The sequence below is a fragment of the Salvia hispanica genome, chromosome 2 (genome assembly GCF_023119035.1).
Source record: "Salvia hispanica cultivar TCC Black 2014 chromosome 2, UniMelb_Shisp_WGS_1.0, whole genome shotgun sequence".
NCBI lineage: Eukaryota > Viridiplantae > Streptophyta > Magnoliopsida > Lamiales > Lamiaceae > Salvia > Salvia hispanica.
Window position 1 is genome coordinate 2,119,014 of NC_062966.1, and position 12,428 is coordinate 2,131,441.

The following is a 12,428-nucleotide window of genomic DNA, read 5'->3' on the forward strand; positions in this document are numbered from 1 at the left end:
TTTCCAAAATGCCTTTTAAACAAATATATTTTTCCATTTATATCATAAAGGGTATTTTAGGCATACAAAAAATTAGTACCAAAAGTGATATTATAATATTTTCTCTCATTCTCACATTCTTTATACTATTATTATTAATCAATATTAATCTATTATTATGATGTTATAAATTAATAATTAATTCATTTTTAATACCATTCAAATATACTTAAATATAATATAGTTATAATTAAATTTAATTATTATAATAATATTATTGTTATAATACTAAAAACTGATAGTAATTAATAAATAATTCATAATTATAGTATAATTATATAAATTATGAATCACATAATATTATTTAATTATTATTATTATTATTATTATTATTATTATTATTATTATTATTGTTGTTGTTGTTGTTATTTTACATTAAATTAGTAACTAATTAATATAGTCTTAATTTAACATTGTGAATTGTATTTATAATGAAATAAAAAGTTGAATATTTTTAGTTAGGTGTTTTAACCTTAAAATGAGTATAAAATAATTTACTAAAAAATATTCAATTGATTTAATTACTTTAAATAATTAATTTAATTAGGTATTTTGTTTTTTATTTATATTATGAATGAAATTAGATGTATGTATAAAACACTAAAAAGAAAGAAGAAAAAAGAAAAAAGAAGGAAGAAGAAACATAAACTAAGGAGAAAAAAGAAAAAAGAAAGGAAGATAAAATACTAAAAAGAAAGAAGATGAAGAAAAAAGAAAGAAGAAGAAACCAAAATAGAAAAAGAGAAATAAAAAATGAAGAAAAAATAATCACATATTTAGTATATTATTTAATTGAAATTTCCAAAAATATCCTCTATAAAAAAAAATCACATATTTGGTACCTAGGGTTATTTTTGTTACTGTATGAAAAACGATATAAAATAAAGATCAGGTACCATTTACGTGTGAAAATGAAAGATCAGGTACCGTTTATGTAGTTCACTTTAATTACTGAATTTTTTTTTGGATTTACTTAATCCTGAGAAGGAGGTTTCCTGAGCTTTCATATTGGATTTTATAAAATATAGATTGGGATATGAAATTCGATTAAATCTCGAATTCAAAAAATTTATTATACTATATTTTTATTAATTTATCATTGTATTTTAGTTACATATGTGCTTCTGATCTACAACCATAGAGTTCAAATAATAGTTCACTTGAGTCCAATTGTAGGCGATGCCACCGTTGCCCCCTCTTGTGACTAGTTAAGAGCCATGAGCAACGCCCGAATGCGAGCATCCCGTCCCACCCATGTCGAAGGATGTGCCCACCAGGCAGGCATGCAAGGCGGAGGGTCAAGCCACACTGTGGGGCTCGTTGGTGGAGACTAGTGTCTTTTGGCTAATGAGAATGAAAGTGCTATGCATGTGTGTGGCTAAGTAAATTTTAAGCATATTTATTTATTTTATTTAGAATTCGTAATTCTGATTTTAAAATTTTAAAATGCATTGAATTTTTTTTTTAAAATTGAAGTTAATTTTTCTTAGGAAAATTAAAGATCAATTTTGTGAAACTTTTAAAATTGATTGAAATTATACGACTCTAAAAATCTTTATATAATCATAATTAATGTATAGTAATAAAATAACATGTATCGAAGTGGAAAAAGTTTTTTCACACAATTCTGAACCATGTTTTGAATTCAATTTGCCCAACATTGTTATTCTATTTTTCCTTTTAATTTTCTTTCAAATTTCATACTGCTTATAAATTAGCATATAAATTAAATTAGTATTAAATTTAAAAATTTAATGAATTTTATCGAATTCAAAAATTTTATGAAGTTTATCTTTAGTTAATTAAATTATTTTCATATTTTAATTAATTGCTTGCAATTTATATGAAAATAATAAAAAAATAAAATTTAAAAATAAATTCAAGATTTGATCTCTGTTAGTACTTAGTAGTGGTCACAATTGAAGGATTAAGTTATTGTGAGTCACACAAAATAGAGAGTAAAACATACAATATCCATGTATATAATTCGTTGGATCAATGTTTAAGAGCGATCAAACTCGAGCAGTGCTGTGGAAGACTATATAAATTTGGTGATAATTCTGACAAGATTTTTTTTAGCAATACATGAATTGTTATAAACACAATAATTAGATGCATAAATCAGAAAATTCATATTATATCCAACATCCTAATAGATTAGAAAGATCATAACATCCTAGACCAAAAGTTAAAATTTTTACAAAGGAAAATACTTCATATGCATACGTGAAGAGTGTTCCTAAGCCCAAAAATGTAAAGATGAGAAAAATTGTGATATTAAGCCCAATCTTTAAACTACGTCGTTTGGTTTTGTCTCCTCATGCTACAATCCACTTGAAATACGAGCAACAAGCCTCCTATGATTATATAATTCAAATATTAGAAATAAAGATTATACACATAAAATAAATATAGCATATTAACCCCCAAACCTTTATTTATCGTTCATTTAAATTTATTTGTAAATACAAAACAAACACTATTTTATATGCCTATACGTATCACATGGGTTAAAATTGTAATTTTGAGCTTATAACTATAATGATTTATAAGAGCTTTTAATTAGTTAGCTAATTAGTATAATAAATACAATAAATCTTTTAATTATTTGGAAACTGCATTACGGTTTTATAAGGTGTGAATTTGGTTGGAACAGAAGTAGACACAGTAGGGGCATATAGGTCATTTCAGATGGTGCTGGGACCAACTTTTCTCTCTCTTGGTGCGGCAGTGATGAGTGCCATTTAGCAGATTCCGAGCTCAACCATTTCCATTCGTATTCTCAAACACATTTTCGAATCCCTAATTTCTTCACAGCTTCACCACTTGGATCTCCTTCCGTTTTCATATTTTTTCGCTTCTCTCTCTCACATCGCAAATGCTTGAATTTGCACTTGTTCATTAAATTTTCCGCTACTTTTCACACAGCAGGTATATGTTTTTCTGCTCTGAAAATTTTGTATCGATGTGTTGTGCTTTTCACTTGAAGAACAAAATCTATTTCTTCTGAAGAAATGAGTTTAGGCATTTGCATCTACGTGTTTGCGTAGAGAAGCTAGGGTTTTCAGCATTTACAGTTTGATCCTAAAAATCTCTTCTCCGCGTTCAAAAACGGCCGATTGATATCAGCGTCAATCGGTCTTTTGTGATAAACATTGCTGCACTTTTCTTTAATTTTGGCCGATTTCGTTTTCCTTTTCAACTTTTAAGTTTTCTTATTGTTCATCTTCATCGAAAAATCACCTTCTTGAGAATAAAAAATAAACTGCCCAGTCGTCGTTTGAAAAACATGTTAGTTGATTCAATATTGTGAGTAGAAAAAACATATCTTCTGTTTCAGATTTTCCAGACTTCGCAGCTTTATTGTTTTTTATTTCTCTCTGTTGCTGTGTGTATACGTGCTGCATGGAGTGTTGTACGTTCAATTTTCAGAGGGAATATAATTAATTTTCCCCGTATTGTTTGCTGCGATTTCTATAACAGTATTTGCACCTTTCTGATCTGTAGCCGCACCATTAATGAGCTACTACTAATGGAAATTTTGTCCCAATCTTCATGTTTCCTCATTTTCCAAAAAACCTAAATCGCCAAACCCAGTTTTAATTTGTAGTAGCACTCTCTTGATTATTCTTCTGCACCAACAAATTAAGAATACGTTATAATTTCATCCGATTTTAGTTTCTTGATCAACGATGTTTATGTGCTGAATGTTGGCAGACGATGGTGATAGAGACCTACTACAGGAAACGCTCAAAGAAAGCCCATCAGCCCTGCATGGTTCCCTCTCTCTCTCTCTCTCTCTCTCTAGTGCTTTCTGTCTGTTATTTCTGTCCCACATAATATCTCACGCGCTACCAAAAATAGTAATCTTTCTAGCTCAAGGCTTTTGCTTTGAATAAGCGTGTGTGCTCTCTGCATGGTGTGTATATTGTCACTATTACTAAGATACCCAAAATAAAAAAAATGCCAAATCTTTTTCTTTCATCAATTACATGAGTGCAACCCTTTTCTTATCAATTACACGTGGATTTGAAAGTTGCAAAATGAATTTAAATCCCTGTTTGTAACAAACCCAGTTTTTTAATTGAAATCTTGAGTGCTGCTATAACATGTGTGAGGTTAATAACTTTAGTGGAAACATTTTCTGTTGATGCTATGCCAAAATTACAGAAGGACTGAACATTAATTACGATGCAGGAAATGGACCAAAAAGATGTGGTGCAAGGCAGCGTTGCTGCGGCAGAGCCGCGATGTACTCTTCTGCTTCAAGGTAGGTAACAGTACTGTATTATACGTGTTTCTATTTTACCATTTCTTTACCTTCGAAGCTAAAATAATAGTTGATGATTAACAAACATAAATCTTTATATATGCAGATAGCCAGTTCTTGATTGGTGGTGGTGGAGATAAATCCCCGATAGAAAACTATATGAAAGAGGGTTATCTTTACGAGATTGATCACGCTCAGTTACCTCCAAGAACCCCAGCTCACCTCCGCTCCATCCGAGTTGCTATGGCAAGAAATATGATTTTTCTATATTACCCAAAAAGCAACTAATTAGTACTCCATATATTTATTGTTATATGTTATTTAATGTTAATGAGCAATGTTTTGGAACTTAAGGTCTGCGAGAAGACGGAGTTGAATGTGGCAGTGAGGTATCCAAGCATGGAGTCGCTAAAAGCATTCTTCAACTACAGCTTGAGGGAGTCTCACCCTTCTTTGGATGAGAAGTTTGTGATGGGGTCGGCGCTGGCAGCGAGAGTGCTTGTTCGGATAGTTCCGGCTGAGATCTTCATGGAGCAGAAGTGTTGGATTGATTTCTGGGTGATTGCACAAAGGAAAGGAAGTAGCTGTCTGTCTGAGGCTCTCAAGGGGAGTGGGATGGTGACATGGGGGATAAGAAGGCAAGTTAAGTATTTGGGTAGGCATAAGGAGATGGATGATAATAATGATGTTTATATTGCTCAGAACTCATCTTCGAGTTTTGTCAATGGAGTTGAGGAATCTCAGATGGGATTATTAGCTACTGGTGATGATGAAGTCCAGAAACATGAAGATGCTGACTGTGGAGAGGAAGGGGAAGATATGGAAAATTGTGATGATCAGGAAAATGCAGAGGATGTAGAAGAAGATGAGGAAGAGGAAGAAGAAGAAGAAGAGGAGGAAGAAGATGAGGAAGAGGAAGAGGAGGAGGATGAGGAAGAAGAGGAGGAGGAGGAGGAGGAGAAGATCAAGGTTGAGGAGATTAATGAGAACATGAATAGAAAGAGGTACTCCTTTAGGAATTTGAGTATTAGGAAAACGAAGAAACCAAGGCTTGAGATCAGAAAGCAAAAGCCAAATCAGACGCAGAAGAAGAATCAGATCAAGAAAATCAAGGGTAGTAAGAAATCAAGGGGATCACTCGTTCACAGAGATCCAAAAGATCGTTGGTCTACTCAAAGGTATACGTGAATTAGGAGGCATATTCTATTTACATTGTCTGGCTGTTTCTACATCATTAATTTTGCTAGTTTTATTGATCAAAGCAAGAAAATTTGAAGGTACAAGCTTGCTGAGCAAAACCTTTTGGAGGTGATGAAATCAAAGGGAGCAACAGCTGAGAAACCGATCTTGAGGCCTCAACTGAGAGCAGAAGCAAGAAAGAGGATAGGCGATACAGGACTACTTGACCATCTCTTAAAGCATATGGCTGGAAAGCTTGCTCCAGGAGGGCAGGAGAGGTTCAGGAGGCGGCATAATCCTGACGGAGCAATGGAGTATTGGTTGGAATGCGCTAATCTTGTTAAAATCAGGAAGGATGCTGGAGTGACTGACCCTTATTGGGTGCCACCACCTGGTTGGAAACTTGGCGATTCCCCAACTCAGGACCCTATATGTGCTAGAGAGTTGAAGCTGCTTAGGGGTGATGTTTCAAAAATTAAAAGGTGGAAAATGTTACATTATTGTTTAATGGTGCACATAATCTTAGTATTACTTTTAATAATATTTGCTTTCTTGAACAGAAGTTTGGAACTGATGGCAACAAAGATGCAGTTGGAGGAGGAAGTTGGAAAGTTGAGAAGGTGTCGATATACTTATCCTATACTATAGTAAAAAGAGTAATGCGATTTTGTTTTAAATCACTAACTTCAATTAACATGATTGTAGGGAGATTGGTGAAATTCATTACAAGAAAAAGCAACAAGGTCAAGCATTCACTGAAGAATCAAACAAGTATGACATAAGTAAAAAGCTGGATCAGCTTACTGCTTCTTTTGAATCCTTAAAACGTGATTTTAGCAGCGTGCACCTTTCAGAGGTATAGTTAATGTATACTGTTCAGCTTCAGTTAGTTGATCATCAAGTTCTATACCTTGAATTAAACATTCTCTGGTGTTTTGGTTTTTTAGGAAAAGTACAAGGAACAATTGATGACCATCTCTGATTTTGTGAAAGACATTGAGGTATGTATTAAATAAGGGCAAATTAATGCCTTGAGACATCATCTAAAATTTAAGACAGTGAGTTAATGTCAGTTGCAAAACAATTTATAGCTACAGATCAAAAGAAATTACTTCTTCTTAGACTTAGAGATAGACATGTTCCTCATATTCTTAAGTTAATTATGCCATTTGTTATGTATGGAAATCTTGACACAGGGAAAATTTGAGAAGCTAGCTCCAAATGTGACAGAAACAGCAAAAACAGGGTCTTCATTAATGATAATGGGAATGGGAGAGAAAACAGCACTGGAGAGCCAAGAAGAGCAAGTACAGGATGATTTAAGTGCAGGTGGTGAGGGAAAAAAATTACAGTTAGAGGAAAAAGCAGCAAAGATAGAAAGGCTGAAGAGTGGTTTCAGAATCTGCAAGCCACAGGGCACTTTCCTGTGGCCAAACAACAACAACAGCAGCAGTTCTGTGAAGGTCCAAGTTGAGGTTCCCACTCCTCCTTCAGTTTCCTCCTCCACCATGCCACCTCAGCTTCCCTACCTCTATCAGCCACCACCACCACCACCACCACCACCATCACCATCCATAGTCAAACCCTTGGCTGAAAAACGTGCAGTAAAAGTCAATCTGAGTCATGCCGTGCCACCGGTAAGCAGTCATGTTAATTTTGAGCTATGCAAGAAATTCTTGATCTTGAAATGTTATCTTTTATTCCTCTACAGTACAAGGTTTCTGCAAATAGGCCGGCGTTGGAGAGTGGTGGTGGTTATACAGAGACGGCAACGAGCTGCTCTGAGGTAGGAAGCTGGTTGGCACTGTCTACTACTCTCAAGTCTGATTCCAGCCATGGTTGAATTGATAAATATGCTACATATATATTCTGCTAGCTTTCTTTCTTTCACAGTATAAAACAATATGGTATGATGCCATTTGGCCTTCATATCAGTCACTTGAGTCTTTAGATATTGGAGATGAGTAAACGTTGCATGCTATATTTTTCAAGGATTCTTATGATACTCATCATTTATCATACGCACTATTTCGTCTCTTATATTAACATGGTTTTCAGATAATAGACACATGTCTTCAAAAGTATGTTTATATATTTAAATCTATGATACGACTCGTGAGTTACTTGAATAATACGTTAAGTTTTAAAGGTCAATAGTATCAAGTTTATTATGTATATATCCTCGAATAAAAATTTAATTATAAGTTGATATCATTGAATAAACTCTCGAAACAATAGTATTGTTTAGTTGGTATCTTGGTATAAGTTTAATTGACGATAGCAAAACTTATTTTTATTGTTCTTGCATACTTTGATTGTTGGGCACATGTTCTAAATTCCTAGTTGTGCTTTGGGCTTTCTACGTTCAAGAGCTATGTTGAACATTTTAAGTTCCTATATTGAGCTTGCATGAGGCATTCTATGATGTTGTACATGATGATGACCGGAGAGGGTGAGAAATTTACTTTGAGGAGGGAAAGATGTTGATGGGTAAGGGAATTTAATCTCCTAGCTATGCAAGAGTGTTCTTTAATGAGAGTTCAACAATCGGCCGAACAGAGTGAAGAAGACAAGCAGGCCGAAGAAGACGGCGCACAACCAGTGCCGAATTAGGTTACAACGCCATGAAGTTCAGAACGCGCTAGGTGGCCCAAGAGGTTTGCGGGAATACACCTCCAAATAACAGTGACCCAATATACCTTTTGTTTAGTTAGATTATTAGTATTTTTTTTCCTTATTTTTGGAACAATATGTTTGATGGAATGGACGAAAAAGAAAAGTGTTCTTATTTTTATGGGACGAAGGGAATAAGATGTTATGTCCTAAAAAAGAAAATAGCATATATATGATGGATAAAAATAACAAGATCACATTTTTTTGGTGAAAAGAGTATTAAACTATTAACCGATGAAACCCAATGACAATTCATTATAGTACAAGCGAATGTGTGTGGTACATATGATTTGAGCTAAGATTTTGAAATTATCTAAAAGTTTATGCAATATGGCTGAGTAATCTACCATGTGGTCCATAAGCTTAGGCTGTCTAAAAAGGGGCAGCCATTGGAATCTCATTAAACTCCTAAAAAATACAAATTGGATTACCATAAATTGGAAAGATAGAAGTGGGTAAGAGGTTTGGTAACCCAATGCACATGGCTATTTGGATTTAAGCTTCATCCCATGTGCTCACTTCTTCAATGACGATTAATATATTTCGTACTAAACTTTTGTCCTCTACTTAATTATTTTTGTTTAGGCAACCCTCTACCAAGTACCAACTATGATTTCCACCCAACTTCTATTTGCAATTTATTGAATTTAAGATTCCAGTGATTGAAACTCTAAATTACAGTTTTTTTTTAATCATAATTCTAAAATTAAGATAAGAGCCACTTTATATTAACTTGGCCTTATTATATCACAATTCACAAGCAAGGCAATAGTATCTTTTTTCTAAGAAAATAAATTACCGGTTCTCCATTTCTCTTGATTGTGGCCATTCAGACGACTAATTTATTGGTCGGATTAAAAGTGTCTTACCAACTAAGTTACGTTTCGTTGAAATAATAATAAGAACAAAGACATTTGCAATCTTCGGTTGCTCTTCAATGTAACCCATGACCATTGAACGTTATGTTATCCACCTAATTTCACTTTTTTTTAAAATTTATTTAAAACTTTCAACGAAATTAATTTATCAATAAATAAAAATAATAAATTAAAAAGGAAAGTAAAATAATTGAAAAATACTGTATTTAAAATTAAAATAAATTAAAATAAGAATTAAAATGAAAATTTATTACTACTAAGAGAAAAAATGTGTTTGTAAAAAATGAAATTACTAACAAAGTGATGTGCATTCAAAGTAAATTTAGCAAGCAACCATTGAAACGTCGCCGAAAAAGAAAAAAAAGGAATTTGAAGGGGAGAGGTGCTCCACCTCAAACCCCACCACCCCAATCCCAATCTATGAAAATGATTTATGTGAGATTGAAAAAGCTGTCATAAAGTCCTTTCTTTTCTTTGCCAGGCATTGCATTTCTGTCTACCTGCTTCCTTCAAGGTGAATTCTTTTGCTTCTGTTTTACTCTTTGCTCTCAGATTCCTTTTCAATTTTTGATGGGTTTGCATCATTTTGAGTAAAGATTTGTCTTTTTTGAACTTGAAGTAGCAAACAAGGAAGAATTGACCATCCCCTGGAAAAAAAATTAGTTAGAAATGAGTGCAACCAGATTCATCAAGTGTGTGACTGTGGGTGATGGTGCTGTTGGAAAAACTTGCATGTTGATTTCTTACACCAGCAACACATTTCCTACGGTTAGTTCCATTTTTATCTTCTCTTCTTTAAATTAATCACCAATTTCTTTGTTTGCTAATCCTAATTCTTGATTTCTCTTTACATTCCCATTTGCAGTTTGTAATTGTTTCTTAGTAGTGCTCTTTTGATGATTATTTGTATTCTTGCCTTTAACTAAACGAGGAATTTAACCATTTGTATTGTGGAATTTATTATGCAGTAGGTAGATTATGTATCCATGTCCAATCAAAGAATTGAATGCATTTTGTTACTCATGTACTAGTTTATATGGATTGTTTTTTAGATGAATTGAATGAGGCTTGCTTCAGAGTCTTTTTCTAATTGGAAAGTGAAGGTTCATTCCAATAGACACACAAATATGGGGGAAAAAGAAATAAAAAGGTTATGACTTGAGGTTTCAGCTGACCCGAGGGCCGAGAGAGAATGTAATCACCGATTAAATTAAAAGTTATGTTACATTGAGAGTTGTATGTGTGTTTGATTAAAAAGTTGAATTAGGTTGGATTGGACAAGGGTCACCGATTAAAGTCTGCTGCGGTGTTGCTTTACTAATTTTGAGTTATGTAGCACGTTCCGTTTTGCTAATGCTTAATGGGCGTTGTAATGCTGATTAGAGAATTACTACATCCAACGTAGACCTTCGAACCCTCATCCTTATTCCGCCTTGCAATGCAGGATTATGTTCCGACTGTTTTTGATAACTTCAGTGCTAATGTAGTTGTCGATGGTAATACTGTAAACCTGGGACTCTGGGATACTGCAGGTAATTCCTTTCAAATATGTATATCTAATCAGTCTGTACATTTTCCTAGATTTTAGCGTTTTTTTTAGCTTCGTCTTACATTATGTTCAGGCCAGGAAGATTATAATAGATTAAGACCCTTGAGTTATCGTGGAGCTGATGTTTTCCTCCTAGCCTTTTCTCTCATTAGCAAGGCTAGCTACGAAAATATTGCAAAGAAGGTCAGAATTGTGGAGACTATTCTAGCTGTAATTACGTTCGTTTTGTGTACCAAGTAGTCTGATGCCATGTTCTTCTCTCTTTCCTTTTCGTTTTGTTAGTGGATTCCTGAGTTGAGGCATTACGCGCCAGGTGTTCCAATTATTCTTGTTGGAACGAAGCTTGGTGAGATAGTGATTTATTTCTTGTTATTACTCTATCAATTAGTCCTGCCAGTTACAAACATGTCCTTGTAGGTATCACTTTCATATACCATCAATTAGTATCTAAAGTTTTTAATTATTTAGGATCTTAAGTGATAACTGTGCCACTATATGTTTATGTTTCCTTTATTATTTCTTAGTTAAGTTAAGATGTGTATATTATTGTATAACAAAAAGAAATATTGCACTCACAGTTGACAAAAATATAAAAAGATACTCAACTTTAAAGATCCCATGATTTTGCTCATTTTTCTTATCCCTTTTGCATATCTCAACATTTGAATGTAAAATGTAGCATCACAGCTTATATGATTAACTTGTTATATTTTGCTCTATCCTTGTAATAGATTTACTAATACTACTAGCTTTACGCAATATTTAATTTTAGAATACCAATATTTTTGTAGTATGTGGTTTAAGGGCTGACAGATATAGTTTCGTATGACAAATTGACAATAGCTTTATGAAGGTATAAACATTTGAATGATTTATGAGATAGAGAGTCAAACTTCCATTTGTTTTGGAATACAAATAATCATATTATAAGTGATTAAATTTAAGTGTCACACTTGGTTTGTATGTTTTGATGCTTATTCTTTAAGGTAGCAACAGAGTATATTTGTACAAAATGTACTAATGCCAGTGGTTTCCAACAGATTATATTTGTAATAGTAGAACAACACACATGCTTGGTTTTTGTCAATTACTTCCTCACGATTGAAATGAGAGCACGGACTTGGATGTTGAAAAGAGTGTATCAGTAGAGCATGCAATGAACACATTCTTATTATTCATTCTTATTACTCAATCTGTATTTTTCCTCCTATAAATTGTTTTGGTGATTCTTAGATTTATTGAATTATGATTAAGCGTACAGAAGGAATGTGTTTGTTTGAAATGATCAAAATATCGTTTTTTCAATGGTAGTACAGATCTTAGAGATGATAAACAGTTCTTCATCGATCATCCTGGAGCAGTTCCGATAACTACAGCTCAGGTAACAAAGATATTACCAGCATACGATCATTCCTCCCGTTTCATGCCTCTCATTGTCTTCCATGTAGGGGGAAGAACTCAAGAAGCTAATTGGAGCTCCTGCGTACATTGAGTGCAGCTCGAAAACACAACAGGTGGTTTCAATTTGTGATTGTGGTGTGGTGAAACCTTTTTTTATTTTTCTCATTATAGCATGTGGTTTGAATGCAGAATGTGAAGGGTGTGTTTGATGCAGCCATTAAAATAGTATTGCAGCCACCTAAACAAAAGAAGAAAAAGAAGGGTCACAAAGGCTGTTCCATTTTGTAATATATTGCAGCCTATCTCATTTAACGCTTCGTCGTCTGTAATCTGGTGTTTAGTTTATGCAACGCTTCGTCTGTAATTTGACAAGTTTCTAATGTGTCTCATCTGTAGAAATCCTTTCCAAATCCGTTATAAGCCCTTCTATTTTTCATAA

The 12,428-nt window shown here is 33.5% G+C and overlaps 2 protein-coding genes across 4 annotated transcripts; both read left to right on the top strand.

Moving 5' to 3' along the window:
* Positions 1-4,239: 4,239 nt before the first annotated feature.
* LOC125205250 (protein DYAD-like) lies at positions 4,240-7,331 on the top strand. Its single transcript, XM_048104080.1, is given in 10 exon segments — positions 4,240-4,309; positions 4,416-4,555; positions 4,664-5,072; positions 5,127-5,487; positions 5,587-5,970; positions 6,049-6,108; positions 6,194-6,362; positions 6,436-6,493; positions 6,818-7,125; positions 7,200-7,331. Coding segments are annotated over 10 exon segments (2,091 nt in total).
* Positions 7,332-9,384: 2,053 nt separating this feature from the next.
* On the top strand, positions 9,385-12,428 carry LOC125203590 (rac-like GTP-binding protein 5). Of its 3 annotated transcripts, none has more exons than XM_048101972.1 (8): positions 9,385-9,553; positions 9,636-9,807; positions 10,484-10,571; positions 10,662-10,771; positions 10,871-10,934; positions 11,905-11,969; positions 12,037-12,102; positions 12,179-12,428. In XM_048101972.1, the coding sequence occupies exons 2-8, from the start codon at positions 9,709-9,711 to the stop codon at positions 12,275-12,277; spliced, it is 591 nt and encodes a 196-aa protein (XP_047957929.1). In that variant the 5' UTR covers positions 9,385-9,553; positions 9,636-9,708; the 3' UTR covers positions 12,278-12,428. The 3 variants fall into 3 exon arrangements, with proteins under 3 accessions (XP_047957929.1, XP_047957927.1, XP_047957928.1); XM_048101970.1 differs by having other exon boundaries at positions 9,659-9,807; XM_048101971.1 differs by having other exon boundaries at positions 9,662-9,807.